The sequence below is a fragment of the Poecilia reticulata genome, chromosome 7 (genome assembly GCF_904066995.2).
Source record: "Poecilia reticulata chromosome 7, P_reticulata-male-v2, whole genome shotgun sequence".
Taxonomy (NCBI): domain Eukaryota; kingdom Metazoa; phylum Chordata; class Actinopteri; order Cyprinodontiformes; family Poeciliidae; genus Poecilia; species Poecilia reticulata.
In genome coordinates this window covers 29,182,339-29,206,240 of record NC_088836.1, presented here as the reverse complement: position 1 = coordinate 29,206,240, position 23,902 = coordinate 29,182,339, and the positions used below count along the sequence as shown (strand labels likewise).

At 37.6% G+C, this 23,902-nt stretch overlaps 1 protein-coding gene across 1 annotated transcript; it reads left to right on the top strand.

Moving 5' to 3' along the window:
- The first annotated feature begins 1,506 nt into the window (after positions 1–1,506).
- On the top strand, positions 1,507–3,994 carry LOC103467845 (N-acetyltransferase family 8 member 3). Its single transcript, XM_008414553.3, has 2 exons — positions 1,507–2,693; positions 3,227–3,994. Exons 1-2 carry the CDS (start codon positions 2,675–2,677, stop codon positions 3,970–3,972), a joined length of 765 nt encoding a protein of 254 aa, XP_008412775.1. The 5' UTR covers positions 1,507–2,674; the 3' UTR covers positions 3,973–3,994.
- The last annotated feature ends 19,908 nt before the right edge of the window (positions 3,995–23,902 follow it).

Sequence of the window (23,902 nt, the reverse complement as noted above, 5' to 3'; positions counted from 1 at the left end):
GAAATGTGGGCGGAGTCTAGAGTACGTGGGGAAAACCCATGCATGTGCAGAGAGAAAACGCAAACTTCATCCTTTGTGCATCAAAGCAGCAGTTGTACCTTCTGCGCCACCATGCTGTGATTATCCCACTTCAAATATTTCAGTTGCATTAGTAGTTTTCTTTTTTTTTTTGTCAAATCAGACAATATGGTCAACTGAGAAAGTTATCTTTTTACTTTAACAAACTGTATTCATCTAAACCTTTTCCTGGATGAGTCATGATGATCATGATTGCAATGCTAAACGTTTTGTGTCTACTCTTAACAACACCAAAACATATGTGATAATACTACCACCAATAAATGAAAATCAGCACATCTGCAGCCTTTAGCATTTTATTAAATTAATTTATTGAGTTTAATTAAGTTTTCCACAGAACCTGGGAATTAATTACTTTGTTTCAAATGCATCAAACTGAGCTTAATCAAACCAACAACGATGTGCTTTTAATTTCCGTCTGTTTCTTTAATGTTGCCGGAGCTTTTAAATTGATCCGATGGGATTTAAATCAGACTGGGAAACAGGAAAGGAAGACTCTTAAGGGGATTTATCCTCACCAAAAGGGATTTCAGTGTTAGTGAGGTTGGAGGTTCAGGATTTAGAACTTGCATGGTGGTTGTGAGTCGGTTCCAGAAGCTTCCAGTACGACTCGACCTTCCAGCCCTTATGGATTCATGAGACAGTGCTATTGATTTAAGCAGGTGTAAAGGCCCCTCTCCTGCCAACGAAAATTAAATCATGTCCAGGGGCCACCAGGTTATTGCACAAGACACCAACAGGCTAGGACACCTTTATGTCAGAGAGGCTGACAGTATTAATTTTATTTTAACCTTCAATGGCAGAAAGGAAACAGCCAAAACTTTCCCAGAATGTGTTTACTCAAAAAGTACAAGTTCATAAATCAATTCACCCAGAATATCATCTGAGATTTCATTTACCTATTTTCCGCTCTATAAGGTGCACCTTCAATGAATGGCCTATTTTAAAACTTTTGTCATATATAAGGCACATAGAATAGACGCTTCAGTTTGGGTTGCCAATTTGTTCCATACTCTATTATTACACATCCACATTTGTAAAGAAGTGGTCCCCGAGTACTTTATATAGTAGGTTGCCCCAGTTATTGTTTCACTCACGGTGTTGGTGTTGCGATATTGTGCCCAACTGCTTTCTGGGTAACACAGACCAACCGACATGCTGCTGCCGCAGTCTCTGTCTCTCTTCCCCCCCATGGCTTTAAATGTATTATCAAACGTTAATAACAAACCAGCGTTCTGACAGCTATCCCAGCATGCACCGCGCACTTCTTCTTCTACGGGGGAAAATGAAGTCAGCGGCTGCTTGCCGTAGTTACTAGACCTGTTGTGGCTCAATATTGGTCCATAAATAAGGCGCACTATCGGCTTTTGAGGAAATTGAAGGTTTTTAGGTGCCTTATAGTGGGAAAATGCAGTAGTTTATTAGTACAATTCAAAAACTCATGTTATGTAGCATCATTACACATAACATGAAGGATTTTAAGTTTATTTCATTTAATGTTGCTCAGAATAGCTTAGAGCTAACAAAGACCAAGTTTTTCAAAAATCCAGTAGTCAGTCGGTGACATGGAAGATCTCCCATGTTATCCTAGCAAAAAATAGTTTAGAGTAAGGGAAAACAGTGATTCAGTTTGATTATTGAGTGGACAAGTGAAATGTATAAATCATGGTTCCACTGTGCTTGATCAACCGAATTCACCTGACAAAAACTCTTGAGGCAATCTATAAGCTAAGCTCCAGAGGAAAATAATAGACCCAACATAACATCCTCTTTGTTGGGAGGGTGTTACAAAAAGAGCGGCTACAAAAAGCTGCTCATACAAAAAGAGCTGCTAAATACTGAGTACATACTGTATACCGTACAATATGTACAAAGAAGCAGGCTGACATTTCTGTATTTAAAAAAATCAGTATTTTAGGTCCAGTTTAATATTCAAATTTTCAAAGAAACATAGTTGCTAGTTTCATATAATCATCAAACTTAACAGAAATAGACAATTGTAATCACTTTGAATGTTGTGAATAATAGGAGTTTCACTAGTTTTCAGTGATGTTCTGTTTTACTGAGATGCACCTGTATTATGATTATGATTATTTTAGGCTGGGGATTGTCTATTAAAACCTCAATCGTGCAATGTATTTACATTCTGCTCAGTTTTCCATCTCAATTTATTCAGGATCTGTGCTCATCCTCCCAAAGAAACCCAGTGATTGAGTTCTTTACTCTGTTGACTAAGCTAATTAAGTTTATAAAAAAAAGTCTATGTTTCTTAATCAAATCATTGCTGTGAATAATTTCAATCAAACTTTTAACACACTTCCACAAATTGATATCATCTCAATTTAACTGTGTGGCTTAGTATACACATTGTTCAGTGCTTTCAACAATCATTGGTCGCAAGTCGTCTAAGGTCTTCCTGTTGTGTGTGTGTGTGTGTGTGTGTGTGCGTGCGTGCATGTGTGTATGGTGAGCATGCTCAGACCAATTTCAATCCCTTTCATGAACGACTGATTATCAGAATCTGTAGCTTAAGTCCAGGCACAGCAGCAGCATTAAATTCTTCAGTGCAAGCGGAAGACAAGGGGAAAGAGTCGGCATGGCCCACAAAAGCGACTGTAAGTTAGACTCTTTTCAGCTTTTTTATAGTTTTTTTTTCCTACTAGAGGAATTGATTATAAGTGAGATTCAACTGCTAATATGAGAGAAAGTGAGAGAATGAGTGTCACCAATTAAATGCCAGATGACATATAACAGCACTCAGTGAAACCGGAGACCTTTTGTTTGTTGCCTCAAGATCTCACCTTGATTGGATTTTTATCAGCAGTGCATTTGAGACCTAATTGTTTTCCATCGCACAATGACTCATGCTTGGAATGTGAAAATGAAATAATAGGCTAATAATTTCAATTGTGAGCTTCACCTCAGGCTGTCATGCAAATTGAGGTTTTGTATTAAAGCTCAAAGGCATTTTATTACAATGAAAAACTGTGTGATTCTGTAAGAGGTATATTGATGGGTGTATTTTTTAAAAGCATTAGGTAAGCTTACTGAGCCTATTGTGAAATCCATCAGGAATTTATTATTGCAACAACAGGCAGATTAGTCTCACTGAAAACTCTTTTCCCTCCCCCTCCCTTTCTTTTTTCAGTCCAGTTCTCCATCAGGGAATACAAACCCTCAGATCAAGATGTGGTCATGTCACTCTTTCACGACGGGATACTTGAACATGTTTACCCAGCGTTTTTCAAGGCAATTAGCAATCCAGACCATGTCGGGATTGCTCTCAGTATTTCCATGGCCGGCTATGTCCTCGGAGGTAGCTCCTACTTTCAAGCATTGCTCTTTGGGAGCCTTTGGGCTGGCTTCATTTATTACTGCTGCCATGACATCTACGATAGCTACATGATGGGGAGGCTAAACACAGACATGGCCGACATTCAAGCAAGCTACCTGGAAATCCCAGACAATGGCTTTTGGGTGGCAGAGGCAGACATCAACGGTCAGGCCAAGGTGGTGGGAATGGTGGCGGTGACGGGCCAAAGGGGGGTGGAAGGAGGCGAAAGGTTTGATGACTTGAACGGTGGAGTGAGCGGCACAGAGTTTGATCAAGACGCAGGAGACAGAAGTTACGCCCGGATGACTCACGTGGTCGTGGCATTCGCGTGGCGCCGCAGAAACCTGGGCTCACAGCTCACACGGAAGGCTCTGGATTTCTGCAAGGAGCGAGGCTTCTCCCGCCTCGTTATGGATCTTAGCTCGCCTCAGACCGCGGCCATTTCTATGTGTCAAAAACTAGGCTTTGTTCAAACGTCGTCCCATCATAACACCCATGCTAATCCCTGGTTCTCCAAGCTAGCAAGAATAAATGTGATTGAAATGGAGAAGTTAATTTAAGAAAAATTGACACTAGTTTGACCTCAACACCTGAGACTGAGCAAACAGTTCAGTAAAGCAAGAAAATTACAACTAAGTTATGTTTTTTTGTCATTTTTAATTCAAACAATTTTTTGTGTGCGCTAGCTAGTTGCACCTGTTAGCTTGCTCGCCTCTTAGTTTCGACTAGAAGAATAAATATTCCTTTTTCTCTACAAAGCGGCATCAATATTCATTTTCTTTGTATTTTTGTTTACTGTGATACATTATGCATACACCTGCTCTTATTACAGTCCATTGCACACAAACCTTCAGAACAATGAGACAATTAGTCAACTCTTTCGCTTGGTCAAATAAGCTTATTGTTTGCAAAGGGAAAAAAATAAATGTATATGAAGCATTAAAATGATTATGGAACATTAAACATAATCAGAATTAATTAGTCATTCTTTAGCTGTACAGAAAATGAAATAAAATGTTTGTGAAAACGGAGAAATAGTCATTTGAAAGCAGGGAGAACTTTCTCTTAAGCTTCTTTCTAGGGGAAGTAGAATCCCTTCGCCTCAGAGGAATTAATGCCAGCTGACTTCTAAGACCCTACAAGTCTTTGCTTAAAATACCAATGAAATGCAGTAGTATCAGGACATTGGAAGGTTTAAAATTCTTTGGAGATAAGGTGTGAGGTGTGTGTATGTGTGTGGCATGAAAAGAAGATAAAGACTTCTCAATACTGCAGAGCATTCCAGTGAAACACACAAAAAGAGCTCTGTGTTTGATACCAAACAAAAGGTTGACATTTGGCAATAATATTTGCTCTGAACAGGATACAGGACCATGAAGGACCATGGGAACTCACCAGCTTCTTTAGATTTTGTTAAGCAGTTCTGACACACCTCAAGATTCATTAGGTAAACAACATGGAGTTACAGATTTTTCATCCTACATTACATCAGAAATCCCCCAAAGGTGATTGAATTTCCCAAAAAATTATCAGTGCCACACAGTGTTGGTTTATCTTGGAAGTGTGTACATGTTACCAGGCATTAAGCCTACAAGCAAAAATAAATAAATACATCGAGAATCAAAGCGTGCAAGGACAGGTGTGGCCAAAATGAGTTTCAAGAGAGAACGCTGGCTGGATGGAGCAGCTTGGCAGTGAGACGGACTCACCATCAGAGACCTTCAGGCATCAATCATTCCTGCTGAGCCTGTCAGAAAAACATTCGGCTGGTGGCCAGCAGGCAGGTGCTGAACCCGCCAAAGGAAGATGAGAGTTAATGCTGGCCAACCTGTTGTCAGCCTCTCACAATCACCAGCACAACTGGCTTCAAGGTAATGACAGCTTAATTGTAATTCCACTCATACCCATGCAGCACTGAGGAGCTTCTCGCTGTTTGGATCTGGTGACAACGTTAGATCAAGATGCATCACAAGTCTTGTGGTTATGATAATCACCACAGCTAAACTTGTGCCAATGTACATCAGGAAAACCTTGAATGGTTAAGTAACGAATTACCTAACTTTAGTTTTTTTAGCCCCTAAACTGTCACCCCCAAAACGCTTACATGTGAGTCAATGGGTTCCTGAGGCCACTGGTGTCCTCATGACAGTTTAAAGTACGTATCAGCTTTGAGATTCTTTCAGCTTCAACTCTGGCTTGCCTGATCTTAAACATTAATGTTTTTGACACCTTCATCTCAGAATTTCTTAGGAATTTCTTTGGGATTGATTTGAGAGACTTTTCTATCGGTTTGTCATTATAGGAGTGAAGATTCCCAGTGTGAGATAGCTTAAGATCAATAAAAAAATGGCCACAATCTCTTCAAAGGAAGAGATCAAAAATCCAATTGGAAAACATTTCTTGTCTGGTCTTGGAGGAAAAGTGATGGGATGGTATTGAATGTGTGCATGTGCGTGTGTGTGAGTGTGTATAAACTTTTTTCAGCGTAGCTGGAGATAATATTGTGTCTTCCTGCATTCTTGCAGTAAAGTATTTTTCCTTATCTTATAAATCAAAGTCCTATCTTGATCTAAGCGTTTTTGCTTATGATAGAAAGCGCTTATATATCTTTTAGGCAAACTTTTGATGACAATAACAAAGCAAGTAATCAACATTACAAGCAGCGACTGTGTGTAAACAGGGCTGTTTCTTTTAGTACCCTTATTGAATAGGCAAACATTATGGTGATTAATTGCTTAAGGATACCAGCTCACTTTGTGCTGCTGTATTGGAGCCAAACGTAGATTGTTTGGATCATTCATCATCATATGTTATTCACCACTGCCTTGAATAATCGCATTTCATCTTCATTGTCGCACCACAGGAAGTAAGTTACTTTTGGTTCATTCCCTAGAGCTTCAGTGCAGAAGAGCACCTGGCCAATTTCGTTAGGAGATAAACCCAAGAAACATTGCAAAGCTTTTCCTGTCTGCATTTTCTTCTAACTTTTGTTACTACATTTAAAAAGCTGAAATTATGCAAAATCTGCCCCTAATTTCATGGAATGATTGGACATAATCCTCTTTCGGAGGAGAGGTTAAGACCACACACCAGATTCTGACAGTAAAATCAGTGGAAATTTGTTAAATAGGTCATATGAATCCAAGCTAAGGAAGTCGGAGCACGTGGGAAATTATGCTCATGAATATTTATGAAAGATAAAATATTAGATGAATGGGTAGTTTGATGTATTTTATATGTATGGGAATAGAAGTTGTGCCCATTGAGATTTTTCTTTGTTTGTTACAATACAACCAAAAACTTCAACGTATGTAATTGATTATCTTTGGCAAGACAAACGCATCATAACAAGTTATGTATTCGGAAACAATTTTCTTACCCATTCGTTTTGCAAAATAGCTTAAGGTCCATAAGGTCCATTATCATATGTCACTGATGGTGTGTTTAGGACAGTGATCTGACATAAATGTTTTTAATTATAAAGGCAATAAGATGTTTTTGTAATATCCACATAGAACATATACAACCGAAGGGCTGTTAAAATTAATTAAAAGATTTGTAGTTTCATACTATGTGCTTTTATATTTAAGTGAGCTACCTATCTTTCTTTATTTTCCATATATATGGAAAGAGCTCACTAAGCTTCACTCTTCAAATACAATATTTTGTTTTCCTTTGTAAAAGTTAGATGATTCATTTTGTTCTAAAATCTGAAAACTGTACATTTGAGTTTAATTTTTGTAGTACATACTTCTAAAATCTGTTTTCTTGTTTTTTGGGGGGCACAAAATAAACTTTATTGTTTTAGCATTGACTGGGAACAACCAATGGTCATGCCATACAGGGTCTCCCACCTGTATGTGGGTATATGCTGCTCTTCCAGACCTCCCATGATCCTCTTAGATGCTTCTCTTTACCTGGATCACCACAACTTGGCAGATTTATAGCTGTGCATAATCTTCTATTTTGGATAATGGATTAAAAAAACTTCAGTAATAGTTTTTAACCTAAGTGGGATGTAAACTACACAACTTTTCCCTGACTTGTCTGCTTTGCTCCTTGGTTTTAATGCTGTTTGTTCAGCATTAAAACAGAACTGGATATATACTGAGATGAAATTACACACCAGATGACTTTATTTGTTGATTAGGTGAGTTCTGAAAGCAATTGTTTTAATTAAAAATGTTTATAGGGTTGAGAACTTAAAATAGAACGCATCATCTTTCTCTCACTTTACAAACTATCTACTTCTTCTTCTTGTCTTCAAAAAACTGCATCTAACTGTTGGGGTGAAATGTGATTAATGTGAAAAAAGTTCGAGAAGTGTGAATACTCTTGCATGGCCCTGTGGTTGATAAGTGTTTTAAACAGGAACCAGCTGCATGGAGGCTGAATGTCGCAGAGGATGAAGCTCTGCCTTGTTTGCTGAGCTGCAGCTTCAGAGGAAGAGGACTGTGGGGATTTGTTCAACGAAGTAATTGGACACAACAACAACGGAGAAATTGATTGCAGCTGCTGTAATTACGAGAAATATGGGACAATCAATTTTTATTACAAATCCGATACAGTGAGGTGTAAAAGTTCCGGAGTGATCCTCCTGTGCTTAAAATGATTTTGGTGTATATTCGTTGAGCTAATGAACCGAGGGACTCGTATTGCAGTCGCATCTCAATCACAGCAGTGACTTACAAACTGCAGTTTTAAATAAGGTACTTCAAGTAATTGTGACAACTGATGGAAAATGACAATCAGGTTTTAATTTGTCCTTTATAAGCACCGACTGAGAAAAGTGAGCGAGCACTGTGCACACAGTAGCATTGATAAAGTCCTTGCACAGAAGAAATGAATTGCATTAAACTTTTGAAATCTGGTTAGTGCTATTTTATTAGTTTGGATCCTTAGAGTCAAAAGACAGAATGAATGCATTTATATATTACATTATTTTAAATGGGACAAAAGTTTTTCAATTACTCCAAGTGTATACAGTTAGATTGGTATACAAAGAAACAGTCAAGGTCAGTGGTTTTTTGTTTTTTTTTTCAAATATTTTGTTATTTTGTTGTAAAGTTTCATTTTATCAAGATTAAATTTACCTTGTCAAAAACGAGCTTCCAGCAACCACAAGCTTGTTCTTTTGAAAACTTATTTTCGGTGTTGTTTTCTTCTTATTGGAATGTTTTAATCAAATTCATTTGAACACTTTGACTAATAACCATCATATGGGACATGTTTGCATAGTTTAAGCAACATTTGGCTGCAGTGAAACACATGGAGACAGAATTTGATGGAGACCGGAGCAAACTGGATTGGAACATGAAGGCAGATGTTAAAATCTGTTAATGCCAGATGATTAGCTGAATTCTTCCACCTCTTATGATGTCAATGACCTCAATATATATAACGTAGAATAAGTTTCCCCTCCCCCGTTTGTGCCTTTTTATATCTTTGTATTTTGAGAAATACTGCAGAGTAAATCCATTGTCAACCAAGTTTTTATCGTTAGAGTAAAACTGTTTACACCACTGGGTATTTTCTATGAAGAATCAAATTGTTACATTAAAAAAAACAATTAGATGAAAGAAATGAGCCCAGGAAGCCAAGAAAATATACATGAGGTTTTCTTCTCATTAAAAGGCAAAGCAGCACAACATAATACAACAAATCCTATTTCAGAAACTCGTGATTGCAGCGATGAAGTGAAAAAGAAAAAAAATTACAATCAACACAACAATGAGTAAAATATTCCAAAGTTGGATAAATGCACTTTGGGCAGTCACATAGAGGAATTGCAGGAAGTCGGTAACGATTTCCTGGGTTTTTCACTGGTTCAACATGATGAGTGAGTCTGCGCTTCTGTTGCTGACCAGCACGGAGTGGACTTGGAGTCGTCTCCACTATCGCTCTTAACTTAATCAGCTTTCTACTCTCCGACATAAAGAGCCGAGTTCCAACCCCAACAACATTACCGGCATTGCAGATCGGTTTATTCAGCCTATTGGCATTCGCTCCTCTCAGTCTGCTGCCCCAGTTAGACCTCTGGTGACCACAAACTCATAAAACATCCTGAGCATCGTCTGACAGATGTTGCGAGACAAAAGTTCTCTTAGAAATAGAAATAACTTGTTTCAAAAGTGAAGTAATGTGCTCTGCTGCAGTATAAATTTGTATTTGTAATGATTCACTCGCATTGAAAAAGGAGCTGCAGGTATCCTGGTCCTCATTATATTCACCAACAATTAAATTTTTTGTTGCTGGGAGTTGCAAATGATTCTGTTTCTCCACTACTCTGCACCCAGTTATATCATTTTCTTTAATACAGTGACTTGCAAAACTAATAGGAAAGACTAGTGTGGTCAGGGATTATAGGGCAGAACTGGAAGAAACCTGTTAGAAACGACAAATGAGGCGAGTGCTAATTTCCAGGAATGTCACAATTATTTAACTGAAAATCTACAGAAGGAACTGAAATGCATGAAAATAAAGTCCTGTTGAAGACATTATGTGTAGAAGAATGGGTCAAAATTTCTGAGCAATGAATGTGTTGCTCAGAAAAGGCTTTTCTATGACATTTGGAATCCATTTCTGTAAGTGTGTACAATACTTATTCACAGTGTCTTTTCAATTGTTACTTGCTTTGATTTCTTAGGTCATTAGCAAATTCTTAGGTTGTTGTCAAATGAAATATTAGAAGTACACTTACTGATGAAAATATTGCTGCATTCATTACTTACTAGTATGTACTGTGTTAAGTGTGTCATGTTGATGCATCATTGCCTTTAGGAAGAACATCTCTCTCTATGCTCTTTCCATATTAGCTGGGCAGCACAGTTAGCTACAGATACAAGCTAGAAACATAGCAGATAAAAACTCCATTTAGCCATTGCCTTAGTAATGTTGCAATGCATTTCTATGTAAGTATGTAAATACTGTTACATATTTGTACTGTGTTGCATTGTTTGCTACATGATTGAGCTTGTGAAAAGCCAAGACTGCTCACAAACAGGAAACAAAGGAAAACATGCAGACATGCATTTGCAGGTCTGTGAGGTGTGAGAAATAGACAAGAATCAACAAGTCTGTTGCTCCCCCAGGAGTTCCCAGATTTCACATTACGCTGTAACAGTTAACAAAAAGACTGTCTAGCTAATAAGCCATAGAAAATTGACTTGTAACTACTGCAATTAATGTCATGTTCTGCTAAAGACAGATAACCCTGGGTGAGTTTCTGCACAACTACATTAAAATCACGTCCACACATGGGTATACAGCAGAATTTAATCACGATTCCACTTATATTAAAGAAAAAAATCCACACTGAAAGTTTTCAAGGAAAATACATTACATTCCCCCCTTTGATTGAGCTGCATGTTATTCTAAAGGTTTCTGAAGTTCCATGACAAGAGTTGGAGGACAATTTCTTATTATGGCCGTTCAGTGAGACACAGATTATGTTGCTCTGCGGTGACGATATGTGGCATGTGTTGCTGTGCGAGGACGACGTTTCGCTCAGGCGTGATGAGCCTGCAGCTCTGAGTGAGAGAAATAGACCTGTTAAGGCCTTCGATTTCTCCTTCAGAAAGCAAGTGACACTGGCGTAGTTTCTGCTATCAGTTATGTAACAGCGAACATGGTGGCTGTCATATTAGCACAGATTATGCTGCTGCTTGTATAATGCGCTATAATTCCTGATGTCTGTGCCTGACCTTTCTCTGCTTTCTTGGCCACAGTCACAAACTCTGAATCTCTTTTGGGGAAGTAACTCATGAATAGTTCAGCATCCAAATATAACAACGATTACTGTGTCAAACACTTCAGACCACGGAATATTTCTCCAAAATAAAATTAAGGTGTTTGGTCCTGTGCGCATTTTCATAATGAAATCTAAATATTTATGCTGCTTTTGACCATACAGGACCTTGTAAACTCACACAGTCATTGTCCAGGGTGGGCAAATTTGCTTAAAGTCATGGTAAGTTTAGTCAAAAAGAAAAAAGAAATTCTCTGGTATGTAGAAAGTAGAAATCCTAACTGACATAAAGCAAGAAAATTCAAATTTGAAAATACTTTGTTGATCCCGAAGGGAATTAAATGTTGTTGTAACTCATATTAATTGAAATTCTTCGACAAGTTATTGTACGTAGTGATGGCTCTTAGCAGGAAAGATCTCTTGTAGCAGTCTGTATTACACTGAATTTGAAGAAGCCTCTGACTGAAGACACTTTAACAGTCTCATGAAGAGGATGGTCAAGTCTTTTAAATCAAAAGCAGTTTAAAAACAATGGGAATGTCTGCAATAATGTAAAGTTTTAATGTAAAATGTTTCTGTTAATAACAGGTTCTAAGATAAGATGTGATATGTTAATAGATCTCTTGTACTTGCTCTTGGAAACCTTTGCATTTTCCTCAGCTTTACATGCCGTCAGTATTGAGCTGTGAGACAAAACAAAGTGCAAATGGCTCAGAAGCTGCTATTGACTGCCTTTGGAAGCTTAATAGAGGATTTAATAGGTCGAGACAGAGAAACAACTTACATTTTTCATGAAGCCGTATCTCTAGAGTATTAATGTTTGGACAGGCTGACAAATATATCTAAACAGTGTATTGTGCTTGCTGAAGCTCTGGCGTCTCTGAGGATCATTTTGAGGTGGATTCTTCCTTCCAAAATGGATTTCTTGCTAAATGAAACACAAACCTACCTGCGTGGACAAAATGGACCATACAGTGAAGCCATTTTAAAATGGATCTTGTCGGATAAATACATTTCAAGCATTTCCTCACATAAAATAACCTGAGCACTTGCACCATGATCATTAAGTGTTTCTGGACTCATTTGAGAATAATAATCTTCTTGTTTGACAGTAATTGAAAATAATTGCTGAAGTAATTCTGACACTGAAACCAAGAAATCCAATTTTTTCACAGGATAGATTTTTTTTAACGTTTTTAAAAGTCTGATAAATTCATTACTTTCTATATATCTCTATATGGTGAAATTTGTATTGCTTCAAAATCAATACAACCCCACTGATAGGGATATTCTAAAAATAATCCCTTTTCTTCATAAAAGAAATGGAACGGCACCATTTTACTGCTGCAACACCAGGAGATATTCTGATTTTATTGTCCTAAGAGAAGTGAAATCAGCACCATAACCAAGGATCCCTCCTGTACTAACAATTATCGGGCAGATGTGTGTTCTTTCTTCTCTCTTCCTCCATCACGGTGCACAAATTAGGAATGGGCAGTCTGTGTGAAACCACCGAGGTAATGTGAAGCAGACGCTGCTTGGAAAAACATAATTTGTTTGCAATTTTGAACAGACATAAATTTTTTTTTTTCCAAAAAGGTTTATATTTGCTTCCTGTCAGAACTGCTGCCAGAAGAACTGCAGGTTTAAACAATGCTAAAGCTGCAACTCCTAGTAAAACTATCATTTTCACCAATGTGTTGACAAAGTGAGGCATCAAAATTTACATTTATATTTTTGTTGCATGTTGCGTTTCAGAAATATGACATAAAATAAGTTATATGGAAGATAGAAGGAACAGTTTAAACTCTCAGGGAAAGGTCTGTCCTCTATAAACCCCGTCTTTTCCTTCTTTACCCCCAGAGGAAATCTAAAAACAGCTCCAGATTGTTGGACATCAGCAACACTGTGTTAATAAAGACTCCTGAACTGACTTCTGTGAAACAACCTTTTTAATTGCTCCACTGTTCTACAACGCACTTTACAGAGACTCTTTCATTCACACGCTTGCACACTTTTCATTGAGCAACTTCTACAAGTTTTGATTAACTGCAGCCTTGACTATTGTAAAGGACTTTGAAACTGTCACTATGTCCCTGGAAAATACATAATACTGCCCCTTTAAAGAAAAATATGTTTGCAGTCTTAGTCTCTTTTCCTAATGGCCCCTTAACATTTATCAATAAACACAGACTTAGGGGAAAATCTGTTTTTTTTTTTTAATGGCTACTCTGTCACTTTATTGTTTCACTAACACGATGCAGCAAAATAAAAGATAAAGATTTAGAAACTACAGTTTTGTTTGCAAAACCATCCTGGATTGTAGATATTGTCTCCAAACCACAGCAATAAGTCTTCCTTTCCAACTGGGTGAAATCCCACTCATCCATCCTCCCACAGACAGACTCACTGTCACCACTGCGCCACACACACAAACACAGACATCCAGGCAAACCTTCATCCTTCATTTGCTGGCCCTGTTTCTGTCTGTGTCCCACTGTACGCCTGAAGAGCCCCACTAATATCGCTAAATTTGACCAGGCTACACCTCCAGGCCGCCTGCCTTGTGGCTCTGGGGCAAAACCACTTTTACCCAGTTACAACTTGCTACAGCCCAGAAGCTTGAACGTCGGCTGCAGAGGAAGGGTAGACAGATGGATGTTTATTAATTTTGCGTGCTGCATGGAAATGGAGATGTCTGCTGTGGGTCGCCTGTACCCTCGGCTAGCTTAGATTCCATAAATAAGCACATCCGTCTGCTACTTTCTCAGGAGATGTAATTGTTGTTGGACAATATTTGAAAATCCCCACTAAGTTGCCATAAAGTTTCCATCTTTTTCAGCTTTAGTTGCTGGTACACACCAGGGTTCCTGTGTTGTATTGTCATCCTGTTGTCTCATTCATGGGCAGAAAAGAAGCTGATGAGACCAGAGTAAGCACCACATGAGGGGCCTCATCACTCACATCACCTCCTCGGGGTCAAATGCACAAACCACACAGGCCTAATCATGCCTGCATCTTAAATTTGCTTGGATTTCTCCACGACAGACTGATGTCTTATTCTGTTTAACTGGCAAAACTTTGCTGAACTATATAATGGTGGTGATGTTACAGCTTGTGTTGTTGGGATCTGGGAAGAGTAGAAAACGAGCAGATTTCTCTGCTCAGGTGAATTACAATCAATCAATCAATCAATCAATCAATCAATCAATCAATCAAATTGTATTTGTTTTATTTCAGCAGCAAGGCATTTCAAGGTGCTTTACAAAATAAAAAAAAATAAAAACAGCATGTGACATTGAATAAACAATAAGAAAGAGAAAGAGATTTTGAAAAAAAAAGATTAAAAAAGATAAAAACATACTTTCGTTGTGGAATTTAAGCGTTTGTCGACGCTGGACTCTGCCGTCCGTTTAACGCGGTAATTATCCAGGCCCCATCGCCTGACAGGACAAGGTCTCTAACCTTGCAGCACCAGGCTCCGTCCACCTGTCACGCAAATTTTTGCACTAGGACTTCGCCGTCCTACACGGATTTTTGTGCACTTTTACCTGTTAGAGTCTAGAATTTACAGGGTTTTTCTGTAACTAATAACTAATTTATTATCTTATAAATTAAGATTTTGAACTTCATTCAGAAGTTTAGATCCACTCACAATTAAGTGGATTATTTGTTATTTCCTTGGGTGGAATTATTATATAACAAACAATAGATTTTTTTTAACAAGAATTCAGTGTAAGCATTGATTTTTGCAACAACAACAAACAAAAAACACCACAGGGAAGTACCGCATATTAACCTTTATACAAAGTCGACAAATTATTCTCAACTTTCACCACTGCAACATCAATGATTTCTCAAACAATTTTTTATTCCTTTTCCAAATATGATTTCTTTTAAATCCAATTAATTTTATGAATGATCATTTTTTTGTTAAATATAAATTAATACTGCTGGCACTACTTTCAACTAATACTGAGTGCATTATTTAAATTTTTTACTTCATCTGATTAAATTAAATTGAATTCAAAAACATTGTCTTTTATTTCTCCCCAAAATACCCAGTGAGACAAAATGTCTACATCCAGGCTACGCTACCAAATTTTAGCGCAACACATTATGGTAAGCAGAAAGCTATTTTGATGTCTTATCTGGGTTGGTGTTTTAGTTGTAAATTAAAAGTCACTGAGACCCACAGTGAACCAAAAACACTATTATCTAATCTCATAAATATCTCAGTGAAGAGGAAATTGACAACACGTCTCAACAGGAACAAGAACAAGAGCCAAAAACCCTGCATGCATTGGGTTCAAGAATCAGAAAGACATATATTTTCACCCTATTTCTTGATATTTCTTGATATATCATGCATTTTTCAAATAACGTGGTTTTTAGGATACGTAAAAACTCTTCAGGAAGGACCTTTTGGATTACATAGTATGATTATTTTAGGGAAACGGCCATATTTCTCGAAATAAAAATCCAATTTATAGTCTGTGATTTTTTTTCCACCCTGTATAATAAAACTATAATATTACATGTAATTATTTTTAACCTTTAATTGTCAAACAGAAACATAAAGGCACATAAATGTTAGAGAATATTGGTGAACAAACAGCAAGTCCAGAGCTAATTCCATTAGAGATCCTGTGGCAAAATGTGAAAAATATGTTCACAGATGTTCTCCATCCATACTGGATACTGCAAAGAGGAATTGGCAGAAATGTCTGTCTCTAAAAGTCCAAAATCTGGTAGCGACTTACCCCAAAGGACCTGCAGCTGTGACTGAAGTGAAAGATGATTCTGGAAATTTACGACGCAGATTTCACTTTTTTTGAGAATCCTGTCTGTGTTGCTCCACTTCACAAATACGCACTACTTTATTCCGGTGCATTACATTTAACTCTAATGAACTACACTGAAGTTAGTGGTTGTAATGTGACAAATTGTTGAAATGCTCAGGGGGAATGAATATGCTTGAATGGCACTGTGCAGCTGTAACTATACATTTATTGAAGAGAATTTCTCCTGAAAACACTTTTGCTGAATTTTGATAGCCACAGCCTTTCTGCCTCTTTTTGCCCAGCTCTTTTTATATTTAGCACAGCCTCAAACAGCAATAAAAGAAACGTGTAATTCCCACACCAAACTGCCATTTAAGTACAATTTCTAGTGGAAACCAGTGTTAGAAGTTGTATTATGGACTATTTCAATGTTTTCTTCGTCAGTAAACAGCCACAGCTGGAGATCTGTAACTAAAAGATGCTGAAAAGTCACTAAATGCATTTTTGTTATGCCCCTGAGATGAAAAGGACAGAATTTCTACCAAAACTTGTCAACGCTCCAGCGACATAATTTTCTTTTTTATAAAAATGTATAAACACTGGCAGCATCTGTTGTTTCCAAACACTTCATGTCTACAATCAGTGATGGATGCACGTGACTGTAACCTGTTAGTGTGATTTCCCGTTTACGTTTTTGTCCCAATTAACAACTTATTTTCCCATCAGTGACGATCCTTTTGATCAATCTTCCTGCTCGCAACTTTGTTGTCCTTTACCTTGAAGGTGTGAGAGCTAATTCTATATTTTCAAGCATTTCCAGCAGTGAATGAAAGGTTTGAACGATGTCCTCCCTCTCAGCAAATGGGAATGGCTTCAACACAGGATCTCTGTATCACCAAATTTCCTGAGCCGTAAGGAGCCTCAGCTTTCATGGTTTACATTCACATGGCTGCGCTTTTTCCTACCATCAGTCCGCAGACAGCTGAGGTCCTCTGCAGCAGCAGTCAGTCAAGTCAGTGAGTCTCATCAATCTTACTGTGTCAGTGGTGAAAAGTAAAGGATTCATTGGCTTCACTGAGTCAGAAGTGCTGTTCAAATACTTCCTCAGGAAAACTGGCCACTGTGACAGTTATCGGTCTCCGTGTTTATTATTTTAGTAAGACGAAACCAGAATATGAAGAGGCATTTTTGTTATTGTTGGTAGGATTCTTGTTTGCTAAAAGAGAATCGAATCCACCGCAGTGTTCCTTTAGTCCAAACCAGAAAACTGAAGAAGATTCCTTAGGGTGCATTTACATCAGCCTTATTTAGTCTGCCTTAATTGGACTGTAGTTCATTTATCGTGAAAGTCTGTTTCATTTGGGGTGGTGTGAATGCGCACCACAAATTCTAGAAAGCAAATTCTAGTCTGCCTAAAACCTAGGTCTCGGTTTGGTTGACGTGAACTATGGTGCCATTCAAATGTGGATACATCCGGACTGGAGACCGATCCAAAAGCAGAGAGCAAACTAGTGCAGGACATTCTGGGTCAACAGAGCCAATATAAGTGTGAGTCTATAGAACTAAAGAGAGAAATGGCTTGTGGTTGTTTAGACAAAAGAGGAAATCCAACAATCGCTAAAATTTGATGTTACTCCATTTTTGTTACCATTTTGCAAAGGAGGAAGTTGGCCTGAACTTCGTTGAAGAGTTTTGTGTCGTTTCCTTCAATAATGCTTGGCAGAACCACCACAGGTGAGGAAGTGAACAGGTTTTTCAATTAGTTTGGATCTTTTGACACAGTGCAGTGTGAAAGCAAACTGCACCAGATGAAAATGTAGCAAATGTTGCAATTTTGGTCCCTAATTGAACCGAGTCCATCAGGTGTGAAAACAACCTTAGTTATCAAGAATGGTTAATAAGTGTACAGAAAAAACTACTATTAAATGCATCAAATGTATTGCTCTGTGGGTAACCAAAGACCAACATATCAGAGGGTTGGTGTGATAGTTTCCCATATTCTCTTCATGAAAGACTCGAGTATGAATGAGATCAGGAGGAGCAAGCTTCAATATAAAAATAAAATAGAGTAAAAATCATCTTGTATCAATCTGAAGGCAGTATGGATCGACTTGAAAGTCATCAATGGACTGAACAACAGAACCTTGCAGCCACCAGAACAATGGTTCTGGTGGCTGCAAGGTGGGGAGTTGAAGGATTAGTTAGGCTGTACATGCTATGAATGATTTCTATTTATTTTCTAATATGAAAAGGAATTTTTTTAGAGCGTTGGATAAGTGTCCTGTCTTCCCTGAGCCTGCTGTGCTCAGTCCGTGTTCAGTCAGTCAGGTTTATGTTCCACACATACAGTATAAAACCTGCGTAACAAACTGTGTGATCACTTTACAGAGCTGTTCAACCTGTCTCCTATTCAGCGGAGGGACTCCAAGCTGTGGAAGGAATCTATAATTGTACCAGTGGCAAATCATTTAATGATTTCTGACCAGCGACCTTGAACTCTGTTGTCATGAAATTCTGGGAAAAGCTGTTCTGACCGATAAAGTACAGGACCAGCTTGACCCATTGCTTACCAGGCATACAGAGCAGTGGTGGATGCTCCTATTACTCTTTTTAATTATCTACTTAAGCTTCTTGAGGGCACAGAAACCCATGCAGTGCTTTTATATTCTGGTGAAAAGAAACAACTAAACTCAGATTTATGTGCTGAATGAAAACAAAGAAGTTTTGAGGGTTTTGTCAAAAGAGACAAAATTAAGCAAATCACGGCAAATATTTATTAGGGAAATTAATACAATAAATATGTATTTAATGTGTAGTTAGTTAGACAATAGCTATAAAAAGTGCTGGCTCATAAAACAGGACAATGAAATTGATTCTAATAAAATTTTTACTAAGTAATTCATGATAATGTTATAATATTCTTCAGTGTTATTGCTGCTAAAGCATTAATTTTCATAATTTTAAAAAAATGTTTAAGAAGTGTTTGTGGGCTCTTTACCTGTAGCTGTCTGTCTATTTTTAGTAAGGCTGTTTTGACTATGATGTAAATTTAAAAGTTATTGTCTGAACAGTAATTTTAACAAATGTAAGCTTAATTTCTCAACCATCACTATAAAAAGTAACAACTTACTTATATATAAAAAAAAGCCCAACATCAGATATGGCACATAGCAAGCCCAATTTAGTTGTTCCCCATGTTTGCTTGTATTTCTCAATGTAACCGTGACAACAAAGCTCCTGTCCATCTTTACCATCTACTGGGATGTCAATGGTGGAGTCCTGGACTGCATTGTTTCATCCTGATGTATTTATTCATTTGAAAACATTTCGCCTCCTTCACACACTACACGGTTTCATCAGTGTGATGTCTGGTTTTTATTGCCAGATCTCTAGAAAATAAGCATAAATCTGGAGCTCTTCAAACATAACACGTCTGATCACGAATTAAAGCAAAACTCCAACAGCTGTTTCAGTTTTGTCCATTCTGCCCTTCTGTCCTTCCCTTCAGCCAGATCCCCACCTCTCCTTCATCTCTATGAAGCTTTGTATTCATTAGCATTCTCCACATGTGCTTGCTTTGCCACCTTTGCTGGTTACTTGACTCCTGTAGTTAAAATGCACACCTGTTCATTGCTCTTCAAACACCAAATACAAGTGAAAAACATAACAGATGAACAGATGTCCAACATTTTAAAGAGTTTGTATTAAAATAAAATGTTTAACCTATTTTCAGAACACAATCACATAGCAGGCAATGTACTGGTACTTACAAAATAAACATCAAATCGTCTATTTCTGTGAAACTGTAAAGTGGAGTCCTTTGAAAATAGGTAAATAAGTAAAAGCCCTTTTAGATCAAGGCTTCTTTTACAAGGGTGAACTGGCCGATAGGTCAGCAGCACACACTTCACAAACACAAATCAAAAAATTATTACATATAATTTTCTTGTTAGCTGTTAGTGAGCTCAATTAAGGGGATTTTGTCCCTGCTGATGATAGAGGGCTGCCCTCCTGACTTCAATCAGGTTCTTTGATCTGATTCTGAGATCAGATTTGAACCATGAAGTTTGACTGTGAACGTGTGAAACATCAGTGTGCAATCACATGTCTTCAGCCAAACTGGTCTGGTATGTTATCTGCTGCAAAAAACTAAATCGCTATGGTCCAGATGTTTTCAGAAACTGTGTTTTACTTCTTTAAGTCCCTGCATTACAGTCATGCATTCAAACAAAATGAGTATTAAAACCCACATTGCACCAAATGTCTTTAATCCAATCCACAGATTCTTTATAATCACAATCAGGTAGGAAGTCTGTTTGTAAACAACACTGCAGAAATAATCACTGCAATCAGCTCCAGCTGAACAAGTGCTATTATTATGCCGACTGTGTAAAGGTAATCCAAGCTCACCATGCGAATGACCTGCTGCAGAAGCCCAGCAATTAGGTCTGTGACACCCTGTCCAAACACACTCATGGAGCAGAGCAATCAGACGTGTGGGTTCACACTGATCTGTTTACATTTTAGATATAAAGGTTTCTAAAAGTTAAATCAAACTGAGACCAATATAACTGCATCAGCTGAATGAGTCAGCAACAAACTGCACGGATAACAGCCACCAAAAATCCAAGAAAAATAGCAGAATTTTCTTTTCCCTTGGGTGTTTAACAGACTTCACCTCGCCACAGATTCAGCTCGTTCAACTTCAAGCATGTTTAACACGTATTTGTCTGATGGATTGGTGCTTTTACGCTTTCATCATCCTGAATATTCATTTCGAGGCTGTCTCAAAATTGGTCTTTTCTGGCTGTTAGATACAAAATGTTGACAACTCGCATGCCTATTGTCAATCACAGCCACTAATGCACCTTTTTATTTGAGTCATGCCTAAACTGCCTTTTGCCAGTAAGTAACCATCCCTTTCTCCCTGTGCTCTTTTCTGAGGTTTCACAGAAGACAGTTGACAAGGCAAAGGCAATTCATCTTCATTGTGGCATCCACATTACCATTAATGTGCTTTTTCGTACATAATGCATCTCATCTCTCTCAAGAAAACAGTCACAGGAAAAGTACAATATCCTGAGAGATGAGCTTGTCATTCACGGTTATTATCACCAAGTCATCAAGGAAGAGCAGAGTGACTGATGACTGAGCTGAATTTACCAAAACACTCAAAAAAAAGCCTTAACATATTTAGCTACCCACAAAAATGATGACATTGAAAAATGGTTTTCTTATCTGTGGAATTTTGTTGCATTTTGTCACATTAGAAGCTCAATCTTCCACGTATTTTATGTGACAGAGCAACACAAAGCAATGCATAATTGAGAAGTAGAAGAAGGACATATGGTTTTACTTTAAAAAAAAAAAAAGAAAATCTGAAAACTGAGGCATGCATTTTAATGTAACATGGTTGCACTATAAAATATTGTGCAACCAGTTGCCGTTAGATGTTCCAGATTCATGCTTGTTTTATAAAATAACATCACAACCTTGAACCTATCAGAGGACTCATCTGTCCATGAGTCATGGAAGATGGAAATGGTTGTAGCTAGTTACATTTATGCCATTATATTTCATTGAATGTTTGGGGAAAAAAAGAAATGAGTGGTTTGATTCAGAGGTGGGCATCAGTAACAAAAAGGTTGCGCTAGCTGACTAAAGCACTGTAAACAGTTCTGCCAATGCTAAAGCTCTACTCCAACACAGTATTTAAGGGAAGCTAATGCTAAAGCGCTAACTTCACTTCAAATTACATCTGTCCTTGAAAGACTACAACCCACAAGAACCAATTTACTTTGACATTATAATTTGCATGTTCTATCATGCCCTTATTGTATTTCTGTTTACATCTTGCTCTCTACTGTTCATGTTTTATTTTGTTCCTCTACATTTCTTTTTTGAAAAAAAGTTACTTTAAAACTAAACCTACTTCTAACTAAGAAGATAAACATGAACACAAATATCAAACTACTTGAAGAATTCTTAGGAGTCGATGAGCAAAACTTTAACATAGTTATCAAACTTTATTCAACTGAAAGTTTGCAGAATAGCCAAAAAAATGTACGCTTTAGAGTTTATTCGGAAGCTACAAAGGATTTTTATTTTTTTATTATTATTTTTAAAAGCCTATTCAGCAGATATTAAGATGACACAGTCTAAGTCCGGACCTACAGTAGCTCCAGTTGGAAATAGCTGCCAAGAACTGACACAATATCCAATCTGACAGAGATGGAGCTTTTTGCAAAGAATGGAAAATGTTTTTATATCTAAAATATCTATCATTCTGCAGCTCTCACTCCCTCTGGATCTTGACAGCTGCATTAATTACAAAGGTATAAATGTGTATAATGAACAAGTTCAAATATTATTACAGTGTCTTTCAGTTACTCAGCGCAGCCCCTCTGACCCAAACCCACAGCCTCTGAGCGAAACCAAGCCAGATTTTCCTGAGGTGTAGAAATCAGAACCAGGCCTGTTGTAAGCACAGAGGCCCTCTGAAAAATTGCTCTGCATGCAAACGTGGCTTCTACAATTTCTAAGCCCAACAATCAACCGTTCTGTTCCAAACCTATTTGCATACAACACTCATATATTCAGCACGGCAACTCAAAAGTACAAATTTCACAGCAACCTCGTCGCTTCATGCATAAATTGGTTTGCAACTCAGTTTGAAATGGCTCTGAAAAACTGCTTTCTCCTCCTGGCTTTCATTTCTTGTCTTCAGATCAAAACACATTATTATTTAATGACCAATACTTTGATTTTCTTAATGCATAATGCACCAGTATTAAACACATCATTTAGCCGAGCTGACTGGGAAAATGAAACACTATCAATTTTATGGCTTGATTAAAAGAGACTCCACTGGAAAGTGGCAGGTCCGAGGGAAGATGCTGCAGAGTGTTTTTGGTTTGTGCACAGAGAGCATGATGCTATTAGACAACTTTTTAAAAAAACCTGCAGCGGTCAAGCCCTAGATTTGGGAGGAGTGGCATGGCTTTGCTTTGTCTGTTTAACAGTGGGGACAGATTTCAATCATGGTCCATCTCCTGAGGGGGACATGGGAGTTTGGTGGACACATCCACATGGAAAGCTTAAGATCATTTCCTGCAAGGTACATTTTAATCATCTCGTCATTGTGTGAACAAAGCAAGAGCTAGCTTCACATTCCAGGCAACCATCCATGGATTCATATTTATGTTTCATGGGTTTGATTATTAAAAATATTTGCCTTTTGAAGTCATTATAATACTGCTTTAGTAACAGCTTCGTTTGTGCTATTTGGATAGCGCTAGTCTTGTCACAATAATAAAAAAAATTTGCGGCATGTTAAAATTTTTCCAGAAATTACTGTGACAAACAACAATGTTGTTGTTTGATCATTTTCAACTAATGACATAATGATATAATGACAATGGCAAATACACCTTCTTAAAGAAAAATATAGTGGAATTTCTAAATAACATTTAATGCTGAAGCTTGAAGACTTTTTGAATATACAAAACAATCAAAAATAATAAATAAAATGACATTCTCTCTGTATTATTAGACTAATAATACATTAGACATTCTCTCTAATGTAGAGATTCTCTCGAATGCATGTGAATGCACATCAGTTGCATTCAGATGCAACTGATGTGAATATTCACTCCTCATTACGTTACAGAAACAGAAAAGCGAGGTGTCTGGTGCACGGACTCAAACCTGGTGTTATCCAGACTCGAGTCCAGTAGAAAAAGAAAGGGAAAGGAGGAGAGTAAACTAACATGCAATTAAAAATGATCATCTCATTAATTGATTCATTGTTTATTGAGGCAGACATATTACTGTGAAATAATAAGTTGTGACTTTTAGAGACCTAAACTTAAATCTAACCAAAGTTTGAAGGAGTTTTAATATTCCTCCAGTACAGGTAAAGGTCGGGTGGCTGAGTTCTGCTTTAAATATCGAGCAAGA